The sequence below is a fragment of the Anarrhichthys ocellatus genome, unplaced genomic scaffold, assembly GCF_004355925.1.
Source record: "Anarrhichthys ocellatus isolate YVR2014 unplaced genomic scaffold, GSC_Weel_1.0 scaffold28, whole genome shotgun sequence".
Classification (NCBI taxonomy): Eukaryota; Metazoa; Chordata; class Actinopteri; order Perciformes; family Anarhichadidae; genus Anarrhichthys; species Anarrhichthys ocellatus.
This window is the reverse complement of record NW_022280058.1, coordinates 197,807-209,005: the sequence shown is the minus strand read 5'-3', so window position 1 is coordinate 209,005 and position 11,199 is coordinate 197,807. Positions and strand designations below refer to the sequence as shown.

At 44.3% G+C, this 11,199-nt stretch overlaps 2 protein-coding genes across 2 annotated transcripts in view; both read left to right on the top strand.

The window, feature by feature from the left end:
* The window catches only part of traf5 (Tnf receptor-associated factor 5), a 7,052-nt gene extending 1,173 nt beyond the window's left edge, over positions 1–5,879 (top strand). The window contains exons 2-11 of the mRNA XM_031863279.1: positions 459–744; positions 1,277–1,340; positions 1,574–1,675; positions 2,081–2,245; positions 2,351–2,428; positions 2,825–2,899; positions 2,989–3,081; positions 3,453–3,593; positions 3,824–3,989; positions 4,163–5,879. Coding sequence (XP_031719139.1) covers positions 473–744; positions 1,277–1,340; positions 1,574–1,675; positions 2,081–2,245; positions 2,351–2,428; positions 2,825–2,899; positions 2,989–3,081; positions 3,453–3,593; positions 3,824–3,989; positions 4,163–4,749 — 1,743 coding nt within the window. The 5' untranslated portion in view covers positions 459–472 and the 3' untranslated portion in view covers positions 4,750–5,879. The remainder of the gene's footprint in view (positions 1–458; positions 745–1,276; positions 1,341–1,573; positions 1,676–2,080; positions 2,246–2,350; positions 2,429–2,824; positions 2,900–2,988; positions 3,082–3,452; positions 3,594–3,823; positions 3,990–4,162) is intronic.
* Positions 5,880–6,859: 980 nt separating this feature from the next.
* Positions 6,860–10,905, top strand: LOC116391946 (creatine kinase M-type). The gene is made up of 9 exons (XM_031862975.1): positions 6,860–6,875; positions 7,507–7,571; positions 7,835–8,033; positions 8,353–8,510; positions 9,266–9,398; positions 9,494–9,650; positions 9,830–9,953; positions 10,241–10,433; positions 10,712–10,905. The coding sequence occupies exons 1-9, from the start codon at positions 6,860–6,862 to the stop codon at positions 10,903–10,905; spliced, it is 1,239 nt and encodes a 412-aa protein (XP_031718835.1).
* Positions 10,906–11,199: the final 294 nt, after the last annotated feature.

Here is an 11,199-nt window from a genome sequence, read left to right as displayed (position 1 = left end):
TTTGCTCTTAAAGGGACAGTTCACCCCAAACGTTCTTTGACCTTAAATGTTCATTTTAAAGCCAACTTAAAGGAACAGTTCAACCCAAAAATCAGAATACATATTTTTCATCTTACCTGTAGTGCTATCTTTCAATCTAAATGGTTTTGCTGTGAGAATACAAATATGGATTTTGGAACTGCCCCTTTAAGTTGGCTTTAACACGATGTGGTATTAGTTTAAACACTGCCTTTTTAATTCTGCCTCTCAGTATCGACTTCCTTTTCGGATTTTGTGAAACTCACAGAAACCCAAACATATGCAAAGTAAACACAATAAACCACTGTGTGTTTTTGTTCGAGTTGAGGACATCACATCACAGCTCAGTAACGAGAGGTGGATTTAAAACTTTAAAAAAAAAACATCCAACGTAAAAATGTATCATGGAGTCCTTAACATCACCTGTGTGATCTGTTCAGCCTCCTGCAGACTCATGGCGACACCAGACCCAAAGCTGGGAGGTTACGAGGAGTCCAGCCTGCCGTCTGAGGACGTCGCGAGGAGGTCCGAGGAGTCGAGGCTGGGGTCCGGGGAGTCCAGGATGAGCTCCTGGGAGTCGGAGCTGTCCTCCATCCAGCACTCGCTGAAGTTTGTGTTGACGCTGAGGGAGGAGTTTGTTTGTCCCATCTGCAGTGGAGTCGTGCTCAACCCTCAGCAGAACTCCTGTGGACACATCTACTGCTTCCTCTGCCTCCAAGGACTGCTGTGAGCCAATAACAATCACATGAGACAAACTTTCTGCATTAATCATGTTCAATTATTGCCTATAATTTAAGTTTCAGTCTGCTCTATTTGGCTGCATGTTTTATTTTCTTGCAGTGTGCCATAACAACATTACGGTTCACATTAAGCTGAATTATGACACCAATTTAAAATTTAAATCTCCAACGGATCTGTGATTGAACATTTATCTCCCTTAATCAGGATATTGTGATTATATAGCCCCTATACAGGAAGGCTGTATAATATACAAGATATTTGAGGATGTCACCGTGGGCTTTGAGAAACACTTATCCATATATTTCAACATTTTCTGACATTTTAGAGATCAAACTACTAATTGATTCAATGAGAAAATAATTGTCAGTTTCATCCCTGGTTGTACCTGTCGGGTGCGTCCTGTACGTTCAGCGTTCCCGGTACTCGTAGATGTGTTTAGAGTCCGACAGATCGCTCTGAATGCTTTCTCTCCGTCTGCTGTGTCTCGGTTTGAACACCAGTCTGCTTTGTGTTTCAGGGAGAGTTCACCGCCGTCTGGTCCAGTTTGTCCGGTGGACGGAGGTGCGATCACACCAACCGAGGTCAGCTGCACAGTCACACATTCAAACAGTTCACCTCATTATTAAGTATTTTAGTCACAGGTAGTGAACTTGTGACATCATCACGTTTTAAGTTGATATGTTGAACTTGTCAGCAAGCTTATTTCCAGTTATAACTTTACAATCCTGTAGGATCCCGTGACTTTTCACCTAGCACCATCATTAGGTCAACATTTCAATGTGTCCAATACTAATCAACAGTTTTCTACCTGCAGGTTTTCCAGGACAACTGCTGCAAACGAGAAATCTCCGGTTTAGAAGTGTACTGCACCAACTCCCCAGCATGCACCTCTGTGATCACATTACGCCACCTGCAGGTAGAATGTATACACAAAGAGTTCAGTCTAACTCAAGTTTAACTGATCATCATCACGGACTGTATATAAGAAGTGGATGTAGTCACTGTGACATCACCCATTGGTTTGTGGACTACGGTTTTGAGTTTCGAAGCCTTGAGTTTGGCAATTTGGTCGTCGCCATCTTTTGTTTTTGCAACCAGAATTGACACGAGGATGGAGCCGAGTACAACCAGATGTATTTTCTACTGCAAGGAACCTTCAACGCGAGAGGAATTTACTACCCCATCTAATATCCTCATCGATGTATAAATCTAAATCCAGCAATCCACCTGATCAACACATATGAAATCACACCTCTAGTCTCACGAAGCTCTGCGACGCTTCTTTTTAAAAAGAAATCTTCCGTCACTTCGTTCTCTGCAGGAGCACCTGAGGTCGTGTCAGTATGAGCAGCTGCAGTGCTGCAATCCGGGCTGCAGGGCGGCGCTACAGAGGAGATACCTGCAGGAACACCTGGCCGACGCCTGTCCTCACCGCATGGAGCCCTGCCCGCACTGCCAGCAACCGCAGAGACTCAGCTTCATCCAGGTGAAGTCATGTCCGGGCGGTGTGGCGCCGTTGTAAATGAAATATAAATATATAATGAAATATAAATATTGAGGGTGCTGATTGTGGCGACTCGTTGTTCTGTAGGATCATGTGCAGAGCTCCTGTCCGGATGTGGAGGTGGACTGTCCCAACAGCTGCTCCCTGAAGGTTCCCAGACACAAGGTGAGCTCATTCACGTCTTATACCTGTAGATACACTCAAGACCTCTCGGCTGATCTCTCTGAACATCACGATAACTAATTAGCTTAGCGGTTGGCTTTGTATAAACACATCTCACACACGTCTTTCTCACAGCTGACTACTCAGGTACAGTCAGGGATTAAAGACAGAGATGTGGAATTCAGTCGAGGATGAAGCGGTCAAAACTCCACTGTAATATAAACTGGAATATAAAATACAATCAGCAGGTTTGTCACAAACTCATTACTGTTGGCAGTGATTCACATATAAAGACATTAGAAAGACGCCGCTGACCAATCAGAATCAAGTATTCCACAAAGCCCTCTCATAAAATGAACACGTTAACATCTGTGTGAGCGTCTCCCTGTCGTCTTCTAGCTGACAGAACACAGAGAGTCGTGTCCCGAGCTTCACGTCGACTGTTCTTACAAGAAGTTCGGCTGCTCCGTGCAGGTGAGTTTCACCCGACGACGCAGCGAAACACCCGCCACAGTGTGACACGAGACAGAGCCGCCTGACGACAACCCTGTTGTGTCCTGCAGGATAAGAGAGGGAGAGTGAAGCTGCACGAGGACGCCGCTGTCAATCGTCACATGCTGCTGGTCCTGAGGAGCAACACCCACCTGGAGCAACAGGTATACGTCCAACAAACAAACCTGTACCAGCCGTTGATTAGTACGTTACATTATTACTGTTATTACAGGATGTGGAGGTTCACAGAGGAGCTCGTCATTTCACCACGTGTCTGAAACATCTGGAATATTGATGGAAAATAACCCAAACATGGGCTTTGTTGAGAAGAAATTATATAAAATATAACATGATGATGACTTGTTTTATATGGTCTGATCCAGTTTTAAGTCATGCTCACAATGAGATTTCGGAAGAAATATCATCCAATCATCCTTTATAACTCCTTATTTCATATATGTGAATTTAACAATTATTGTAATTCCATGAAACAAACTTTGATCAACACAGATATCATTCTTGTCTCCTCGGTCAGGTGGAGGTTCTCCAGGAGGAGGCGCTGCTGATGCAGCCGGAGGTGGAGACGGACAGTTTACTGCTCGCCGGTCTGCAGAAGAAAATCAGGCCCTGGCTGCAACAGAACAACAGCCGCGAACACATCGTCTCTGCAGCTCAGGTTAACACACAGTTTGATTCTTACATCCTGTCGGGGACTATTTTCAGCGGTGGATTAATCCACATTTGGTGCTCTAGTGAGTATTTGTGGCAGCAGGACGGTGTGTGTGTGATTGAATCAAAATAAATGTTCTGGAGTTTTTGCAAATCAGGACAAAGAAGGATTTACTGGACGATCCTGTTAGTGTCCGAGCATCACCGTTAAACCGTGTCGTCTGTCTGTCTGGTCAGAGGACGCTGAGCAGGCAGGAGGACGTCCTGTCCACTGTCCAGCTGGACGTCCAGCAGGTGTCTCGGGGACTCGGCCCTGGTCTGGAGGAGCTGGAGGAGCTCAGGAAGTCTCTGGATGCTATGCTCCAGGAAGTGTCGGCGGCCGAGGCCCTCAGAGAACACCTGGGTAAGACAACCTGAAATTAACCTGCACAGAATGTTTTTAAAGGTGCAGTTCAGAGAAAACGGTGGATTTGGTGTCCCTGCTCACCCCAGAATCAGATGGTTCCTGTTGCAGATGCAGTTTACAGTCCAGTATGCTTTGAGGGTCAGAACTTACTCGTTACGTTCTCCTTCCAGGAGCTTTGGAGGAGAATCTGAAGCAACACTCGGGTCTCCTGGATCTCCACGCCGCTCAGCTCTGTAGAAACGAGCAGCACCTGCAGGAGCTCCAGGCGACGTCCTACAACGGCAAGCTGATCTGGAAGATCGAGGACTTCAAGAGCAGGAGGGAGGCCGAGGTCAACGGTCAGCAGCCCTGCCTGAGCAGCGTGCCGTTCCACACCGGAACCTGCGGCTACAAAATGGCCTCCAGGGTCTATCTGAACGGGGACGGGGAGGGAAGAGAGACACACCTGTCCCTTTACGTCGTCCTGATGCCGGGAGACTTCGACGCTCTGCTGCCGTGGCCTTTCAAACAGGCCGTGTCCCTGTCTGTTCTGGATCAAAGCGGTGCCGCTAACCACCGGAGTCTCAGCTTCAGACCCGACCCGACGTCCAAAAGCTTCCAGCGACCCGCCGCCGAGTCCGCCAGCAACGTCGCTGTTGGATTTTCTTGCTTCCTTCCCCTCAACAAGCTAGAAACTCCTCAAAACGCTGCGTTTGTGAAAGACGACACACTGTTTGTCAAAGTGAAGGTGGACATGGCAGGTTTAGACCCACTGTAGGCTTCTGGGCACTACGTTACTGTGTTTTTAGGATTTATGTTTTATTGTTACTTTGGCGCCATCTGGTTGTCAGTTCAGGAAGGACAGTTTGGTAGGAAACAAAGCAGCGCAGACAACTTTAAACATGATTTTTTTTTCATTTTTCTACGAAACATGCCATCAGAATACTTTGAAAGAAGTTTGATCACATAAAAAAAAAAAATCGAACTTAAAACTTTAAAGCCATAGTTCAATATTTTTGTGACAGTTTTTCCTTTAAGCTTTAGGATCATCTCAGGGATTCTTTGATGGAGGTCCGACTGCGGTCACTCAGAATTATTTAATGCACCTCATCTTGAGGTCACGACTTAACTATCTGACACTTGGTGCTTAAATCAAGTTATTTATGTCCTGATCAAGATCTAATTATCTGCAGATGTGAAACAGTTAAGTATTGGTCGGGACTGAAATGTGTCTTTATTCTGAGAATCAGAAGAAGAAGACGATGTTGAGAACTACGTTGTTATCAGCACTGTGTATCATCTCAACTTAATAATGAATCTTTGGGGCATCTTTGCAGCAAACAATTTGTTTTTTCAAGAAGAGGAGATGATGATAAACCGGCAGCTGTGTGGCAGCTACTGAACTACTGCAGACAAGTTTTACTGTTTGTTTATTCTTCTGGGTGTCTTGATTCTACGGCAACTGTCCGCTCAAAAATACCAAACAAGTGTCTGTTCAGCGGACAGATATGATTTCATTGTAATGAACAGGAGATGAAATGTGAAGATCTGGTTTCTGATTGGCTGCCAGGTAAAAAAGCAAGACTCTTGCTGTTGCAGCATCGCCACTAGAATTTAAAATAAAGTTCTGTGAGTTAAGGTTTGGACAGTAAGCCTGATTTTAACTCTATAGGATCAATATGAATGAAAGGCTGTTAATCATGAAAATATTAACTGATTTTAGATCAGTTCCACAGGTTGATTGAAGCTGAGGCTTAAAGCAAAAGGAAACATGAACACATACTTCAGGTAAAGGACAGAGAGGAAGAGGAAGGGAGATTGTTGTGTCTGTAACAAAGAAAACGAGGTACTCCATCTTTCTGTGAAAGAGACGACTCGGGGTTTAATCAGGCAACTGAAGAAATAAAGTCTTCTGTTAATAAAAAGTAAAGTGTGGTTCCTTTATTCTTTCTCGTAACGTGTCTGACTTTCGGCAGAAAAACTGTTTTTGGTCTCTATTACCTATTCATGACAAGAGGACGGGGTGGAATTTGATATAACTCACTCGTAACACACTACCGTCAAATATCCCAATTCATTTCCCAATATGAGTCGAGTCTCTGCTCCAAATAAGTGTCCAACTTTAGTCTAGTGATGCACCAAAGCAATTTTCTTGGCCGATTTTGTTTTCTGAACCTGCCGATTCAGAATTTTGATGATTCAAATTGTCTTTCTTCCTTTCTGAGAACTATGATTGATCGCATGCATACACGACATATTTGCACCTTGACTTTAATGGAAAATTGAAATTCCATATGTCCATTATTGAACTGTATGTTTTTAAGGTACCACAAAGTGGTAAAAGTAGCAACAGTGATTTGAGAAAGATGATTAGTTGCTCGAGCCATCTAGTCTTTTTTAGGACGAACATGCTTAGACAACAAAGTATTCTCTGACACACAGTGGGATACAGCCCTTCGTTGATTTTAGTTTGATAACAATGACGTACTGATAATAACGACTTAGCTTGATCATTATAAGTTTTTCAATATGCTTTACAGGATCTTAATTTTTTCATTACAGTGGCGTAAATGGGCTTCCATATATATTTGTGACAATTGTAATAAAGTTGAAGTTTCTTTTTAAGGATTTTGAATTTATTCTCCTCTCCAGAAAAGCGGGAAAACTAAACTAGAAGTGGAAGCGGGTGTGACTGCAGCATTAGACCGGCGTGGGGTGAAAACACGTCATACTTTTCTCCACTGATGGACGGTGGAACGCAGCAGCAGCGCTATGCGGTTATAAAAAGGCCGCCGTTGTTTGGACTGTAACTGGACTCCTGCAGGCTTGAGGGATGCGCTGCTCGGGACCAACGCAACTATTCTGAGAGCTTTTGTTGTGCTGACGACATGTGGAAGGTCAAACGTGAGTGTTTTCACTGCATACTCCGTGTTTTTCACTCAGTAAATCAACTCACTATTACAGCTAGTTAGATGTGACCATTTTGAACAGATGCAGTGATGAGCATGACTGACTCTTCTGTGTTATAACACCAGCATGGTCATTGGATTGTTTGTATCCTCTGGTTTCCAGTCCTTGATGTCTCTGTTGTTTCAGACTTCAGATAAAGTGTTTGGAGTTTAATCTTAACAAAAACATAAATATGGATCTTCATTGATGAATTATGGAATATATACAAATATGTAAAAAATAGGACAATTTTTAATTAACAATTTATTTCAAATGATTATTGTTTTTTGTCTTTGCAACAATCATAGTTTCCCACAACCAATTTATTTTATTTAGTTCTTGAGCGTTATTTGACCGTATCAGTGTGAGAGGCGAACAAAAACAACTTATTTTTAAATGTTATTTTTATCTCAAGATTATGTAGGATTGACTCATCCACCAAACAACTGTCTAAAAATGTGTCAAAGTTCACATTATAAATATATAAAGCAGATAACTGTACATCTTAATTTCTATATTTTTAAAGGAGCCCTATAAAAGAAATTATACATTTCATGATATGTTCAACATTTTGCTTTTGTTGCAGCTCCGGTTGCCTTTCCAATGGAGACGAGATACCGTCCGATTTTGGAGGTAATCATTGATAACAGTGTGAGATAGTAATGCCTTCATAGTTAGCCAACACTGACGATTAACAGAGTATCATTAATCGATTATCGATATTCTCTTAGCCGTTGAGTGAGCTTGTGAGATCTGACTGCACAGCTAAGTTGATCTTGATCAATTCCAAAACAAAAGATCAACTCCATGTGACAATCAAAACATGCCAGAATAGACATTGGTCAACATTGTTGGCATCCTTCAGACTAAAAGCTCTTCCTGTCTCATCTAAAACCACTTCCTGTCCTGTTCAGAGTCTGGTCCCCCCTGACCCCATGTCCCAGTTCCACCTGAGGAGATGTTCTCCTGACGAGGAGTTTCCTGACCTGAGCAGGAACTCCACCTGGATGGGACGGATCCTCACACCGGCCATGTACCGCCGGCAGTTCCACCGCTGCACCCCCAGTGGAGTCATCTTCGATGACGTCATCCGCCCGGGCCTCGAGGAACCAGGTGATGTCAGCGTGATGATGGCTCACAGAGAGACTAAAATCAGGAAGAAGCGATGGAAGAAAGCCATGGACATTTGAGCAACAATCAGTAATGATTTTGACAGTAGAAACGATCAGATATACGTATATACTTCAGCTTCTCAGCTGATCATAACTTGAATATAGTCCAGTTAACCTGTAGTTCCTCCTATGGCCACTAGAAAACAGGCCGTATTTAAGTGAAAGAAACTCTCGAAACACAAAGTCAATATATATTGTTTTGATCCGGGAGGACCGTGAATGCGAGTCTGTAACTGTAAATGTCCTGTTTGTGTATGAAGGTGATTGGTCCAGTCCTGTATCTGTGGGCTGCGTTGCGGGCGACGCTCAGTGCTACGTCCTGTTCTGTGACTTCTTCGATCGAGTCATCGAGGCGCATCACCAACACGCGATCAGCAGCCAGACGCCAGAGGGCGACTTCAACTATGACAACTTGAAGGTAGCTGGTCAGACCACATCACCACCAGGAGCGAACCTCCGGGTCTGAAAAGTGAAGCCAATGTTGAAGTACCTTTAACTTGCATACTTCTTAATGTCCAGCAGGGGGCGGCTCCTCTTCTTGCAAAAAGAAGTCAGATTGTATAGAAGTCGATGAGAAAGTGACTCTACTTCTCTCTTGATTTATTACCTCAGTAAACATTGCAAACTTGAGTTTATGGTCTCAATCTCTAGTTTAAAGTCTTCTTCACTACAGCATGATGTTCATTTAGTAAATTATGGTCCATTTAGAGTCAAATAGACCATAAAGAGGAGTATGCTTTAGGGCGGGGCTACCTTGTGATTGACAGGTTGCTATCACAGTGTTGTCTGGTCTGTGTGTTGTCCATTTTTACTTCTTCCATCTTTAACTCTTTCACAGTGTGTTCTAGTTCATGAAAGTTAATTGCAACCTTTTGGTTGCCTAAAAATATCTTATTCAGTGATACAAAAAGCCAAGATGGCGTCAGGCCAACATACAAAACATGTAACAAAGAAGTCTGACTTTCGATGTCATCATTATTGATGCAACTGATGTTTTCTGGCCAACATCCTGTTGTTATCCGGCGTTTGAGCTCAAAAAGGCCTGGAAGAAAAGCTTTGGAAAATGACTGCTGATGCTCAACAACATATTTGTTCAATGCTAGCACTTTAGCTTCACGTGCTACGACTGTAACTGTAACGTTTCCACAGAAATGCTCTCGTGTGTGTGCGCAGGGCACTTGTGACTTGGACAGGTCATACGCAGCACGCTGTGAAGTGAGTGTTGTTCGAGGCGTCGACGACTTCTGCTTCCCGACGCACTGCAGCCGAGGAGAGCGCAGGCAGCTCCTCACACTGGCCAGGAGAGGTACTGCACGTCTGTGTTTCAGAGAAGATGCGAGTCAGGTGTGAATCAAAGTAAGCTGGTAACCAGTTCACCAGTGTGTCCTCTTGTCCTCACAGCTCTGCAGCGCCTGGAGGAGGAGACGCTGCCGGGTCAACTCCTCTTACTGGAGGAGCTGGACCAGGAGCAGCAGAGGGAGCTGAACCTGGACCCTCCGTCCTCCTCTCAGCTCCGTATCGGCGTGGCCCGGGACTGGCCCGACTCCAGGGCAGTCTGGTCAGTCTGGCTTTGTACCCAGTGACGTGAGCAGTGACTGGAACCTGAGACACCTGCGATTCAAATCCTAAAATCCAAATTCAAATGTCACATTACTTATGAATACCGAAACCAGTCTGCCACTGTGATGCTTCAACAAGATTCTCTTTTCAAATAAATCACATTATTGCTGGTTGCAGGGTGAGTAAAGACGGCAGCCTAGTGGTCTGGGTCAACATGGAGGACCACCTCAGACTGGTGTCCACACGAGACGACGCCGACGTCGCCGAGGCCTTTAAATGCATCTGCATCAACCTGCAGAAGGTCAGAGACGGGTCTCATTCTCAGGAAACATTTGAGAAACAAATGTCTGCCGGTTTCACGAATGTGTTGTTATCTACAAGTCTTTTGTTTTTAACCATCATGATATCATCGCCTAACATCTCCAGTGAAATACTACAAAACTGACTTTTAAAAGTACTACCTGATACTCCTCATACTGTTGCTGTCGGACGTCTTTCCGTCCTCAAGAGTTAAGAGGAGTTTGAGTTCTTGACAAACTTCCTGCGAGAAAAATCTATGCCTATGACCTCTGACCTCTGTGTTTCCAGCTGGAGGAGTTCTACAGAGAGATGAAACACCCGTTCACCTGGAAGCAGCAGCTGGGGTGGGTGAGCAGCTCTCCGGCCGACGTCGGGACGGGTCTGAGGATCAGAGTCCACCTCAGACTGCAACACCTCCCCAGACACAAACGCCTGCAGGACGTCCTGAAGAGACTGAGGATCCGCATGCACACGACGACAGGTAGCGAGGGCAAACCTGACCACGTAACTCGATTAACTACAGCTCAGTGTTGTTACACTTTTTACAACATTTACAGCTGGTGAGTTACTGTCCACTTATAAATCCAGAGTTTCAAACCTCGCCTAACTTAAGAGGCATCAGAGAGAATTATCACATTTATATTATATTATGTATTCAAAGAGCGGCAACTAACACACACTCGTATCAAAGATATCCGACATGCAGGCAGCTTCACAGCTTCTTGTGACATCTGACCTGAATCACAAAAGTCAAAGCAGCTCTGGTTTCAAACTTGCCTTTCCATTTCCCAGAATCCCCGGCGCTGTACTGCGTGAGCAATGCGGTGACCTTCGGCCCGAGCGAGGTGGGACTGACCCAGCTGGTGGTGGACGGGGTCAAACTGCTCCTCGCCATGGAGAAGAGGCTGGAGGGCGGCCGAGACATCGATGAGCTCGTTCCTACACAGAAGTAGACGATTGGCTGGGGTCAGGAGAACGGATGGACCGACCAATCAGATGGAAGCGTTAAACCTGGTCCATCATACAGCAAACGCTGTTAAATTAGGAAGAAATTATAGAGTCTGGTTGGTGTTTACTGCTTGAATCCAAGAGCTTTAAGAGTTACAGTATGATGTTTGTAAATATATTCACCATCTTTAAATCAACAGGCGTATTTCTTTTATTTATATTCAGTTTAATTAAATTGTGATTCTGCCATTATATCTGTTGCTATAATAATCAATTCAAACAACCCGTCATCAAAATCT